Here is a 13,481-nt window from a genome sequence, read left to right on the forward strand (position 1 = left end):
ATTTAAGAGCAAAAGAAAAAATAATGTTAAGTTTCTTACCTAAAATAAGTAGCAATGCAGAGAATTACCACCAACATAGGATAATATATATAGAATCCATCTGCAATAAAGGATAAAACTTTCATGGAACCCATAATCTGAAGAGCAAGAAAAAAGTGAGTTAAATTGGAATAGCTCTATCATTTCCATTCCTTTCCATCATTAGAAAATTTGCCTATAACCAGTTATATCAATCCATTTGGACATTTTAAAAAGTAGAAAAAAAGCAGTAAGTGAACTTATTTTTTAAAATCTGCTTTTTATTGAGGTTTTCTCTTAAGGAAAATTAACATAATTATTACTCAAAATTATCACATACATTGACTATAAAGTTAATATTAGTATAGGTCAGTTCTTTTGATACTGCTCAGCTAGACAACCTATATGAACCAAAAAAACATTTTTATCATAAAAGAAGCAAAATCACTTTTATCCAGTCAGTAGTAATACATACACAATCTTTAAGAGAAAATTTTACCAGTAACACTATAGAACTTTTCTGCTGGCATTAAAAGAAATTTCACAATAACGGCATCTCATGTAGATAGTGAACCTAAGGAATTCTATTTTCTGACCATACTTACAGATGTATAAGCAGTTGGTTGAGTATTCTTGTGAGAGATAGATGAATCCATATGGGTCAAACCCAAGAAATTAAGACATAAAGGAGGTGTCAAACGGCAAAATAGCCTGCAACAAACATTTAAAAATATGTATATAAAAAGTAAAGCGGCAAAATACATTTTATATTATACTGAGATGTATTAAAAACATTTCAGATAATTACAGCTAAAATTTTCATCTATTTGCTTTATATGTATATTGAATCCTTAATGTGACCTGCCCTCACTTACTTGGGAGATATTCTGAAAATTGCCACATCAATGCCTACGTGACTACAGCCTCAAGCTCCTTGGTTTATGCCATTACTTTATCCCCACAAGTTGTGGAGTGTCTTTGTATCATCTCCTACAACTAAGCCATCTGTAAAATCCATCTCACAGCATGACCAGGACAATAACATCCACCCCTCAAGGTGAATTGTATTCAGTACATAAAAGAACCGAAGTTGTATCAACATATGTCATTCTGACAAGCACAGATATAAAGTTGTTCAATTCTGTCCAAATAAAAAGAATGCCTTACAAACCCACACACCTGGATAATTGGGGCTGGGGAGAATAAAGTGTGGGTATGAATAAAAAAACATAATATCATAATATGAGAGAATTCTTTTGTGGTGATAGAACTGTTCTGAATCCTGATTGTGTTGGTGGCTACAGGAATCTACACACACACACACACACACACACACACACACACACACACACACACAAATGAATGAAGGATAAAAAATGGTGAGAACTAAATAAAGTCTGTAGTATATAGTTAACAGTAATGTTTTACTCTCATTTCCTGGTTTTGATATCACTGGGGGTAGCGTGAAGGTTACATAGGATTTTTTGTACATTTGCAACTCCCCGTGAGTCCATAATTATTTGGAAAACAACAAAAAAGATGCCTAAAAATATTTTAGATGTCAACTCCTCTATAAAATTATCTAAGTTCATCCTTTATAAATACCTAATAGGACTCATTTAACAATAAGAACAAGTAATAGATTGTACAATCTTGCCCAACTTGAAGACCTCTCTCTAAATCCTCTCTAAATTCCTCAGGAAAAATTGTTCTTGTTGGTTGTCTCAGTCCTCCTCAACTCAGTGAGAGACCACTGAATCTTAGAACACCATCTAGGTCTGACTTAGTCTCTAAACTGTCCATTGTTTCTACTGCTTGCTAATCTCTGGTTGGTAAATCCAGGCTCACTAAGTATGCTTCTCCTGCCTTCTAGCCTAACCTAGCACACCTATTTTAACCTTAAACCTCAAGCAGGAGGTAGCTGGCAATCAACAAACATCAATTTAATATTTAAACCTAATCAATTAGCTGATAGAAATACAGATGTTAGTGGAACACCTGTAAACAACAAAAAATAAAAGATCCATAAGAATACACTCAGTGATGACATTTCTCTTGTTTCTAAACATAATCCTACTTACATGCCACTGAAAAGAAGGCTATAAGCATCAGTCTGGTGATGTGAAGCCAAATAATAATAGTTAAATACACGAATCCTGAACACAGTAGAATAAACACAGATACTTAGGAAGAAGATGGAAAGGAAGCAGGCAATCTGGAAAAAAACAAAAACAAAGCAGTTTGTTTAAAACAAACAGACTTTAGCACTTAACAATTACAAGCATTATCCTTCATTTCTTTTTCTTTCCTTTTTTGGAGATGGAGTCTCCCCCTGTCGCCCAGGCTGGAGTGCAGTGGTGCGATCTTGGCTCACTGCAACCTCCACCTCCTGGGTTCAAGTGATTCTTCTGCCTCAGCCAACTGAGTAGCTGGGATTACAGGCATGTGCCACCACGCCCGGCTACTTTTTGTATTTTCAGTAAGACGGGGTTTCACCATGTTTGCCAGGCTGGTCTCAAACTCCTGACCTCATGATCCACTCGCCTCTGCCTCCCAAAGAGCTGGGATTACAGGTGTGAGCCACCATGCCCAGCCTGGCCTTCATTTCTAGCTAACATTTATTGATGCTCTAAAATTGAAATACAGTAATAGAGAATTTTTTTAATCACCCACTAAGATTATGAAAAAAACCAACACTTCAAACTGTTTAACATCCTAGATCCAAAAGTTTCGAATCTACCTTCTAATGTGAGCCTGTTTTCCCATTCCCTTGGCAACTCTTCACATGAGGCCTATAAGTTATGTAGCTTTACTGGCATAAATATAATCAAAGTATTTCCAGGGCCAAGTGTGATGGATTCTCCTTAAGCAGGAGGATCACTTGAGTGCAAGAGTTCCAGACCAGCCTGGGCAGCATGGCAAAACCCTGACTCTACAAAAAATACAAAAATCAGCAGGGGATGGTGGTGCATGGCTGTAGGCCCAGCTACTTGGGAGGCTAAGGTGAAGGTGAGAGGATTTCTTGAGCCCGGGAAGTTGAGGCTGCAGTGAGCCATGTTCATGCCGCTACACTCCAGCCTGGGTGACAGAGCAAGATTCTGCCTCCAAAAAAAAAAAGAAAGAAAGAAAAAAAAAATTCTCAGATTTTTGCACTATCTTGCAACTTTTCATCTCTCCTCAAATACAGTTTTTGGTTTCTATAGTGTGGGTAAAATAATGAAGCACATTTCTGGAAGTCTGAATAACAACGCTGCAGAAAACTTCACTGCTTTCATTTTTACTAGAAGAAATACATGGAGCAAACAGTTAAGGATTATACTAAGAAGTGACATCTATTTATGACAGACATAAAATAAACTGACCTCGATATAAATATAATTGTATGTTTTTTCTGCCAGCTGTATGAAGACCGCAAAGAGGGATAAGACAGGAGTAGTGCTAAAGAATGTGCACTCCGACCACACAACAATCACAGAGAAGATGGACAGAACCACAGCAAGTATCTTGTAAAACCATGGTCGCAGAAGACATTCCCAGTACCATTCTAGAAGATAAAAGAAAAAAATGATTAGGAAAACTATAAAAGAGTAATGGGGTATTTACATTGTTTCAAAATAGCTCCCAATAAGATACTTAATTACAAAGAGAAAAACAACAATTTTACAGTGGAGAAACCAGGCAGATACCACCCTAACCAAATGACACCCATGATGGGACAAACTGACATCCTGTGCCTCCTGCTATGATGTACTGATAGGAACATGACATTGCTGCTGTGGTATTCCTACGAAAAATGCAGAACTTGCGTCTAATTTTAAAGAAACATCAAAGTCAAATTCAGGGACATTCAACAAAAAACTGGCCTATACTCCCCAAAACATTTCTGATATATCATAAAACACAAAGACTGAGAAACTGTGTCAGATGAGAGGAAACTAAGGAGACATAACAACTGAATGCAATGCATGATCTGGGATTTTTTACAAAAAATATTATTGGGACAATTATAGCAAAATCTGAATAAGGTCTGTAAATAATGGTAGAGTATAAATATTAATTTTTTTATTTTGATGGCTGTATTTGGCTATGTAAGACAATATCTTTATTTTTAGGAAATATACACGGAAACATTTAGGAACAAGGAGGCATCACGTCTGGATACAACTCTAAAATAGTAAGAAAAAAATACATACAGATAAAGCAAATCAATATGGCAAAATGTTAACATTGGAGAGCCTGGTTGAAGGGTATATGGGAATATTTTGTACTGTTTTGGTTTTTTGTTTTTTTGTTTTTTTTGAGATGGAGTCTCGCTCCATCGCCCTGGCTGGAGTGCAGTGGCGTGATCTCGGCTCACTGCAACCCCTGCCTCCGGGGTTTAAGTGATTCTCCTGCCTCAGCCTCCCGAGTAACTGGAACTACAGGCGCATGCCACCACTCCCAGCTAATTTTCTGCATTTTTATTAGACGCGTGCCACCACGCCCATCTAATTTTTTGTATTTTTAGTAGAGACAGGGTTTCACCATGTTAGCCGGGATGGTCTCGATCTCCTGACCTCATGATCCACCCACCTAGGCCTCACAAAGTGTCGGGATTACAGGTGTGAGCCAGCATGCCCAGCGCTATTTTGGTTTTAAGTCTGAATTTAGGTATAAATAAAAATTTTAAAAAGAAAGCTCAATAAATTAAAAAGCTATATTTTTAGTTCATTTATTGAATAGTTGAGCTTCTGGTTCACTGTAATTCTTTACAACTTTCCTCTCATAATTCCTAGTGATTTCAATATCCACATAAATGATTCCCCTTTCAATACCCTTATCTCTCATTTCTTTGACCTCCTCTCCTCTAATGAACTTTCCCTCCACCCTACCTCAATTACTTGTTGCTATAGTGATGCCTAAACCTTTTATTATCAGTATCTCCAGCCCTTCCATATAATCACATTCCAGCATCCTTGTCTTCAAACAATACCTTCATCTAGTACAGTATTTCAACTCCACTAACTGACCATACCTGGATGAAAAATCAATTTATTCTATCGCATTTTTACTGTTATTTAACACTTTGATACCCTTCCTTCCTCATGCAGCTCAGATTCCAGTCTTTGAGGACAGTATCCCACTTACTTTGCCCCATTTTGGTCCACTGTACCTGCTAAGCTAAATCACACCTGGTTAAATCCAACTCCCTGGCTACTCTGAGCCTGCATCCACATAGCTGCACATTGCAGGAGAAAGACACCCCACCTTGTTGACTGGCCTCACTTTAAATTCTTAATCACCAGCTTCAAGTGGGTCCTCAGTACTGCCTCACTAGCCTACTATAATTCCCCCATTTTCTCCCATGCCCACTCTCCTAGGCAACTATTTTGCACCTTCTCTTCCCTCCTCAAATCTCTAAAATCTCCTCTCCTATACTTACTCTCCACATTTCATTGAGAAAACAGAAGCGATCAGAGGAGAATTTTCCCAAGTTTCTACCACTACACCTTCTCAGCTAGTTACATCTGTGCCTTACCTCCACCATTCTCTTCATTGTTCACTATTTCCCACCATCTCATCTCTACTAGTCATGAACATTGTCCTAGAAATTCTCTATTGTCTTATCAAATTCTATTTTTTCTTTTCTTTCTCTTTCTTAGTCTGTCTTCTTTCTTTCTTTCTTTGTCTCTCTCTCTCTCTTTCTCTTTCTTTTCTTTTCTTTCGTCTCTATTTCTGTTTTTGACAGAGTCTCATTCTGTCCCCAGGCTGGAGTGTAGTGGCGCAATCTTGGCTCACTGCAACCTCTGCCTCCCAGGTTCAAGCAATTCTCCTGCCTCAGTCTCCCAAGTAGCTGGGACTACAGGTAGGCTGGAGTGCAGTGGTGCAATCTTGGCTCACTGCAACCTCTGCCTCCTGGGTTCAAGCAATTCTCCTGCCTCAGCCTCCTGAGTAGCTGGGACTACAGGCATGCATCACCACGCCCAGCTAATTTTTGTATTTTTAGTAGAGACGGGGTTTCACCATGTTGGCCAGGATGGTCTCAATCTCTTGACCTTGTGATCTGCCTGCCTCGGCCTCCCAAAGTGCTGGGATTACAGGCGTGGGCCACCGTGCCTGGCCTCAAATTCTATTATATCATTTACTAACTACATGTGATAATTTCTCTTGACTATGCCCCCAATCCTCTTTCAGCTACTACCCCTTTTCTCTGTTCCCTTTTATAAGGAAAACATTTTTAGAGTTTTCTAGTGTGTCTCCAATTGCTCCTCTTCTTATTTCTTTTAAATTTCAGTCAGACTTTTTTATCCTCTCCCCTCGCTTCTCTAAAATCCAATGGTCAGGTCCTAATATTTATGATCCTTAAGCTATGTGCAACATTCAAAAAGGTACTTTATATACTTTTTTCCTCAAAACACTTCATTGTCCTAATTTTCCCCTCCTTTTCTAGTCTTTTCTGCTGGTTACTTCTCATCCACCTGATCTCTAAATTCTGGAGTGCCTCAGGCTTGGTCCTCAGACTTTTCTCTTTTCTCCATCTCAATTACTTCTTTATTGATTTTATTCTGACCCCATGGTTCCCTGCACATTGATGGTACCCTAATTCATACCTGCAGTTCAGACTTCTCCCGTGAATTTCAATTTCTATAATCAACTGCCTATTCAGTATCTTTATGCCTTTATATGTTTATTGCCTGTTTTTCTCACTCCACAAGGGCAGGAATTTCTGTTTTTTTAAATTGATACATAATAAACTACCAAGCACCCAATAATACATAGCACTAATGTACCCAAATATTTGTTGAATGAATGAAAACAGATACCACATCATTCCTTAATTTAATTAGGAAGGATTTTTGTTAAAGAAGCTTTCTGAGATATTTGTTATAGCCATTAAGTCTTCATACTCAAAACCAAACATGCAAAGGAGAATCAAGTGAATATAACCATTTTTTTGAATAAATAAGGTAAATAGAAGTTTTAATACTATGACACTTTGGTACTTGCTTTAAGTTTCTTCACACTAAATCTGACAATACTTGAAGGGACTGCCATAAATTAGCAAAAAGGAGAAAAATGATAACTACAGAGTATAGGTTTTATAATAAGACTAATAAATGTTAATAATCAAAGAGGACTACTTAAGGAAATATTTCAGCAGTATGTCAAGACTGAAGAAGAGACCCAAGCTTGTGATGTAAAATTACTTAAAATTCTAACTATTTTAAGTACAGTCATGTGTCACATAACAGCATTCCAGTCAATGACAGACTGCATGTACAATAGTGATCCCATAAAATTACAATACTGCATTTTTACTATTATCTTTTCTGTGTTTATATACACAAAAACCACTGTGTTACAGCTGCCTACACTATTCAGTACAGTAACATGCTGTATAGGTTTGTAGCCTAGGAGTAATAAGCCATACCATATTGCCTACCTGTGTAGTGGGCTATACCATCTAGGTTTAGTACATACCCTATGATGCTCACGCAGTGATGAAATTGCCTAACAACACACTTCTCAGAGTAATCCCAGTCATTAAGCAATGCATAATTTTATATATTATGCATTATACAAAATATGCTTGATGTATACATGTTTTTTTAATAGAATTTTTATTATTTGTGAAGTAACAGTGGAAACTGATGGATTATATGTTACATGATAAGTAAAATAGTTATTTTGGGGAAATGTTACCAGATACTTAATATCACATGGTATAAATCAAATAATACAAATAAAATCCAACTTTGCATTGTGAAAATACATTACTTTTTTCTACAGAAAACTTTTCATCATTAAAGTTTGAAATTTATATCATATTACATACCAAATGTGGGATTATAAACATATTGGATAAATCCATTTTCTGGCTCTGGAGATTGAAATGTGTGAACAAACTGATGAGTAGCACTAGTTTCATTTTTTGCTACATCTTCTAGATAAAATGCTTGTTCCAAAAGAATCTGCCATTGTACTTGAGTTCGACGGTGTCTCTGAACTGAATAAATCACCTAAAAAAGAGAATGGGGGTAGACCTGGCAGTGTTCTGATCCAACAGTGGTTCAGTTCTCCACTAGGGAGCATGTTTTGATTGTCACAACAATGGCAAGGTACTAGGGCATTTACTGGGTCAGGCTGAGAATATTAATGTTCTAAAATGATGTAACAGTTTTATATAATGTAACAGTTATGCTCAGTGAAGAATTCTCCCTCCCCAAATGCCAATAGTACCCCTGCTGGTATACACAGAGATAAAATATTTCAAAGAATAATAAGGACAGGATTAAAGGAAGTTTTAAATGCACATTCACTAAAAATTCCTTTTTTTATGAGCAATGATTATAAGTCTAATTAAAATCATCAAGTACAATACTTATAATTAACAAAGTTACCTGTTTATGCAGTTTTACCAGACTTTTTTCACTTGGATAGATATTATGCTTTTCATCAAAATCTTCATAATCATCCATGTTCCTACCCATTTTTTCCTGATACTCTGTAGGGCACTAAAAAAAACAAAAAAAGTAGATTTTTAAAAATCTTAATTGTAAAAAGATAAAAATTTATTTTTATTAAAAATCTTACATTCTTGAACAGTTCTAATTTTCTCAAAAACATCTTCCTACTTTATTGTCATCTCTACTTAGACTTCATTTGCTGATATTTACTTGAAAATGTCTTAAAAGATGTACTGAGTTTCTTCTCACCTTTATAATATTAATCTTTGTGTTCATATATACCAGATAGATATAGATGCCTACAGGCAGGGGAGCTTACCTACAGGAAGCAACTAGTATTTGAGAAGATTATTCTAAGTAGGATAAATTATTTTTCTAGCTAAAGAATGAAGCAAAATCATGACAAATCCAAGATGCTGAATTTTTGAAAGGCATAGCACAGAGAAATAAATACATGCATTTAAGTCATCTTCCATACTACTACTCACTTATGAACTTGGGCAACTTAGTTAACCTCTCTTAGTGGTTCTCAAAAAGTAGCAAATGTGAGATAAATAGTTAGAAAAGTGATTCCATGAGTATTATCTTAGCCAAACAGAACACTACACAAGAATCAGTATAACAGATTTAAAATCTAGGAAAATAAATATTTCCATGGTTCTGTGGGTTTAAAAGACAATTGGGGAACTGCAAATAACCATTTTTGGAAGTATATCAATACCCCTAATTCAATACCAACGCATCAAAACCTTAACTGTATAGTTTATTAAATATCTATGTTAACATCACTAATTTTATGATATATGTCATGAATATATTAATGAAATATATTTGCAAAATAACGTGTAGGCAGCTGATTGTAGGATATTACGGAGGCCTTAGTTTATTTACTTATAGGAGATATGCCTTTAGTGAACATATACAATGACATTTTAAAGGTTTATTTCCATCATTCTCATGACAATCCTTATATATTAGTCAACCTCTATCTCCATATTTCAATAGAAAATACTGCCAAAAATTAGTGTTAAACTTGCAGTAATTAAAAAAATTCAAAGTACAAATGGTGTTCGGTTGATATTTCTATGAAAATGAATTTAGAAGACCTCAGCTATAGGCTGTTTTCATACTTTTCTGGTACTTTTGGTATAATATTATATAAGTCTATATTTCAAAAGGAAATGGACAAGATGATTTATTACCTTTTTAAGTATTGTATCAACACATTTTCTCAATGGGTGATTATACTTGATGCTTTCATTCACTTTACGAACCTCCTATAAAAACAGTAAAATAAATAAAAATATTTCCATTTCTACAGATCACATATTCCAAATGAGAATGCATTAGGTACTATATATTTTCTCACAAGTTCAACTTCAACACAAATCACTTTGCATTACATGAATAAAGGTTCTTAAGAACACAAGTAAAAATACAAAGTCACTGAATAGCTATTTCTATACCCTGAACTTTTCCTTACTTTCTAGATTCACTCTCTCATCACTTCATTACTTGGTACACAAAAAAGAATAAGCACTATTTAAAAGTCCACAAAAGATCAGACAAACTTTATGGTCCTAAAAGAATAGGGCTATGTTCCTCTGCCTTACTCACCAAGATCAATTATCTCATTATGTAAAATACAGTGAAAAACCATAGGAAGCAGAAAAGCCTACAAATGTCACAAAGTGCCAGCTCCTTTCCAATAGAAGAGTACTCTAGAGCAGTCACGATTGATTAACTCCATACTTGCTTATGAGGAGCACACTATCTACTGGCAGGCACAGTGGCTCAGGCCTATAATCCCAGCACTTTGAGAGGCTGAGGCAGGTGGATCACTTGAGTCTCAGAGTTTAAGACCAGTTTTGGCAATACGGTGAAACCCTGTCACTACCAAAAATACAAACATTAGCCAGTCTCATAACCTGGTCTCTAAATAAATAAATAAATAGATTAAAATTTAAAAATAGAATAACTTAAAAACAAACAAACAAAACAGCATACTATTTGCCGGTACTGTGCTAGTTGTAAGGACCCCCTAATCCATACTGGAGGGTGGGGAGAGAAGACAAGGAATTGTCAGTCTTAAAATTTCAGTCCAGTAATGGATAATTACATAAGCAATTCTGAGTATAAAAGGCACAAAAGGGTTAAAGAGAAGACTCTTTAGAACCAGTAGTTCCTAAGGAATCACAATATTCTATAATATTCATGAAATTTTTAAGAAGCCGAAACCACTGTTTTAGTCAAGTGAAACAGCATGTTCACAGCCTGGAAAGCATAAGAGAAGTGAGCAGAATATTTAGAAGAACATTCTGGGGCATAGAGTAGAGCATGGTTTTAAGGGATACAAAACTCAGGGCGGAGAAGCCATCCAGCACATAGACAAAATTGCGAACAAATATTTGTAATTTATATGACAGACTCATTATCCTTAATATGTGATGAGCTTTTACAAATCAACAGAAAAATGGGAATATAGAAAAAAAATACAATTGGCCAATAAATGTCTAAAAAGATATTTGAGCTCACTAAAAACAGTTACAGATTTTAAAAATAAGAAGCTTTTTTCAAAATTGATATCATGTAAAGAGGTAAGACTGTGGGAAAACAGGCCCTCCTATATACAGCAAAAAGTGATATCTATTTAAAGGTAATTTCACAACATCTACTGAAATTTAGAATATGTATACTTTATAAATAATCTGTACCAGTAGACACTATTCCTGTCAAGGAATTTAGCTTAACGAGGAAAACAAACATAAATAAAAATGATGTGGAAACTACTGTCAAAGTATGAGGTGCTCTGAGAGGGGAGAACATAGACTCTGATTAACTGATTATTTAAAATGAGATGAAACAAAATATATAGAAGTCAGTCAACCAAAGGGAGAGAGTAGAATATTCCAGGCAGAGAGACAGACACAGGACACATAAAGGCCTCTAGGCCTAAGTGAGCACATTACTTGAAGGGACTGAAAAAGTCCAGTGTGATTACAGGGAAAGAGAGATTAAGGGTCTGCATAGCACTGGATCAGGCTGAAAGAGCAAGATCAAAGTGATCCTAGAAGCCCTTAATCATGGTTTATTTTGAGGTTAATGTGTGAGGCCTATACACGACAGTGACAAGATAAGACTTGGGTTTTTAAGAGGTTACCTGGAAGCATCATTGCATCTATTTTCCATTACTAAGCTGCCTTAAAGTTTCTTGACTTGTTAGCACAAATTTATCATACTTTGAATATGAACTATACAATTTGTTTATATATTATATGTGAAATATCATGTTTTCTTTAAATTATTTAGCCATATTAAAAACCAAGTACTGAAACAATTAACATTTGCTATATCTGTTATAAATTTAGAGTTCCTTCAAAAGTTCATACTTTTAATAAAGCATGGAAAGTATTTGAAATATACTGTTTGCCTTCTTCATACAAAATAATGTAACTTAGAGCTCTTTCATTACTGTGTCTTGTCAAATTCTTTTCTAAGCAGGTCAGACAGCATCCATGAAGGCAGGCTAACAGGCAGTTTTCAGTGGAAATAACTAGCTGTTTCTCCCTCCCTAAAATTCTCTATCTGGAAAAATGATAAAAGGTAGAGGTAACCTTTTCGGCCATCTAGCAAATACCTTTGAATGATTTGACATAGTTTATAAGTTTTATTAATGCTTCAAAGAAATGCAATAGACACACAAATGCATATATCAATTTCAGAGAGAAATATATCATAAAAATACCAAACAGTTTTTATAAAACTACATTTGGGAGATTAAATGGATAGCTGAAAAAATAATTACCAATAAAGTGATTGAATTTTGTTATCTCTCAAATGACTGGACTTCTCAGTATGGCATTCAAAGCCAAGATATAGCTTTATCTTTCCAATGTAAACTTTATGCTCAAATTAATTTGGTTTTAAAACTTCCTGATATCTGCCCAGAATGTTATCAGCTATCAAAATTCTACCCATCCTGCAAGGCCCAGGCCATACTTCATGTCCTCTGACCATTATTCACTAGTGATACCTCTCCATACTAGAGCATTTTCTTTTTATCATTCATGTCACGTTTACCACATACTGTAAGGGACTCTGTCCAATTTTCTACTCTAGAAAGTCAGTAGAATAGGAATTTCTATTCTGGCCAGTTCTGCATAGCACTTAACATGGCAGGAAGACAGTAAGTATTTTTTAAATGATAAATACATTTCTCCTCAAGTTTGTAAGTTTCCAGATATTCAGAAAAGCAGAAAGAATCCCAAAATACCTTGAAGTATATGGCCAGAGAAATTCATACACAGGAGGTGGAGCAAGATGGCTGAATAGAAGTCTCCACTGATTGTCCTCCTCACAGGAACACCAAATTAAGCAACTATCCACACAAAAAAGTGCCTTCATAAAAACCAAAAAACAAGGTACAACCTCAGCCACTTGGGGCCCCAGATTGCAGGACTTGGCTTTTAGATAGCATTGTTGAACCTTCTCTGGGTCAGATGGGAGTCCAGTGCCCTGAAGGGAAAGTCCCAGGCATGGCAGCATTCACCAAAAGCTGACTGAAGAGATCTTGGGCCTTGAATGAACACTGGAGGTAATGAGGATGTACTCATTGTGGCCCTGGGGCAGTAGTGGCCATGGGGAGAGACTCCTCTGCTTGTGGAAAGGGGAGGAAAGTGTGAGAAGGACTTTGTTTTGTGGCTTGGGTGCCAGTTTAGCCACAGGTAGATTCCTACAGTTTTTGGCTCCAGGCCCTGGCCCCCAGATGGCATCTCTGGACACACCCCAGCTCAGGGAGAACTTGCCACTCTGAAGGGAAGAACAAAAGCTCGGGTTGCTTTGCCACCTGCTGACTGTGGAGGACCAGGGCCTTGAGCAAACACAGACGGTAGCCAGGCAGTGGTTACCGTGGGCCTTGGGCGAGACACAGTGCCATGATAACTTCAGGTCTAACCCAGTGCAGTCCCAGTGATGGTGACCACGGGGGTGCTTGAGACACCCCTCCCCCACCTCCAG

At 36.4% G+C, this 13,481-nt stretch overlaps 1 protein-coding gene across 3 annotated transcripts in view; it reads right to left on the reverse strand.

The window, feature by feature from the left end:
• Positions 1–13,481, reverse strand: part of LMBRD2 (LMBR1 domain containing 2) — a 58,714-nt gene that overhangs the window by 18,976 nt on the left and 26,257 nt on the right. For all 3 annotated transcript variants that reach the window (XM_032135783.2, XM_058430069.1, XM_058430068.1), the window contains 7 exons: positions 9,668–9,742; positions 8,400–8,513; positions 7,835–8,018; positions 3,381–3,562; positions 2,100–2,233; positions 624–729; positions 40–137 (listed from right to left, as the gene is read on the reverse strand). In XM_032135783.2, coding sequence (XP_031991674.1) covers positions 40–137; positions 624–729; positions 2,100–2,233; positions 3,381–3,562; positions 7,835–8,018; positions 8,400–8,513; positions 9,668–9,742 — 893 coding nt within the window. The remainder of the gene's footprint in view (positions 1–39; positions 138–623; positions 730–2,099; positions 2,234–3,380; positions 3,563–7,834; positions 8,019–8,399; positions 8,514–9,667; positions 9,743–13,481) is intronic.

This window comes from Hylobates moloch, unplaced genomic scaffold (genome assembly GCF_009828535.3).
Source record: "Hylobates moloch isolate HMO894 unplaced genomic scaffold, HMol_V3 SCAFFOLD_17, whole genome shotgun sequence".
NCBI lineage: Eukaryota > Metazoa > Chordata > Mammalia > Primates > Hylobatidae > Hylobates > Hylobates moloch.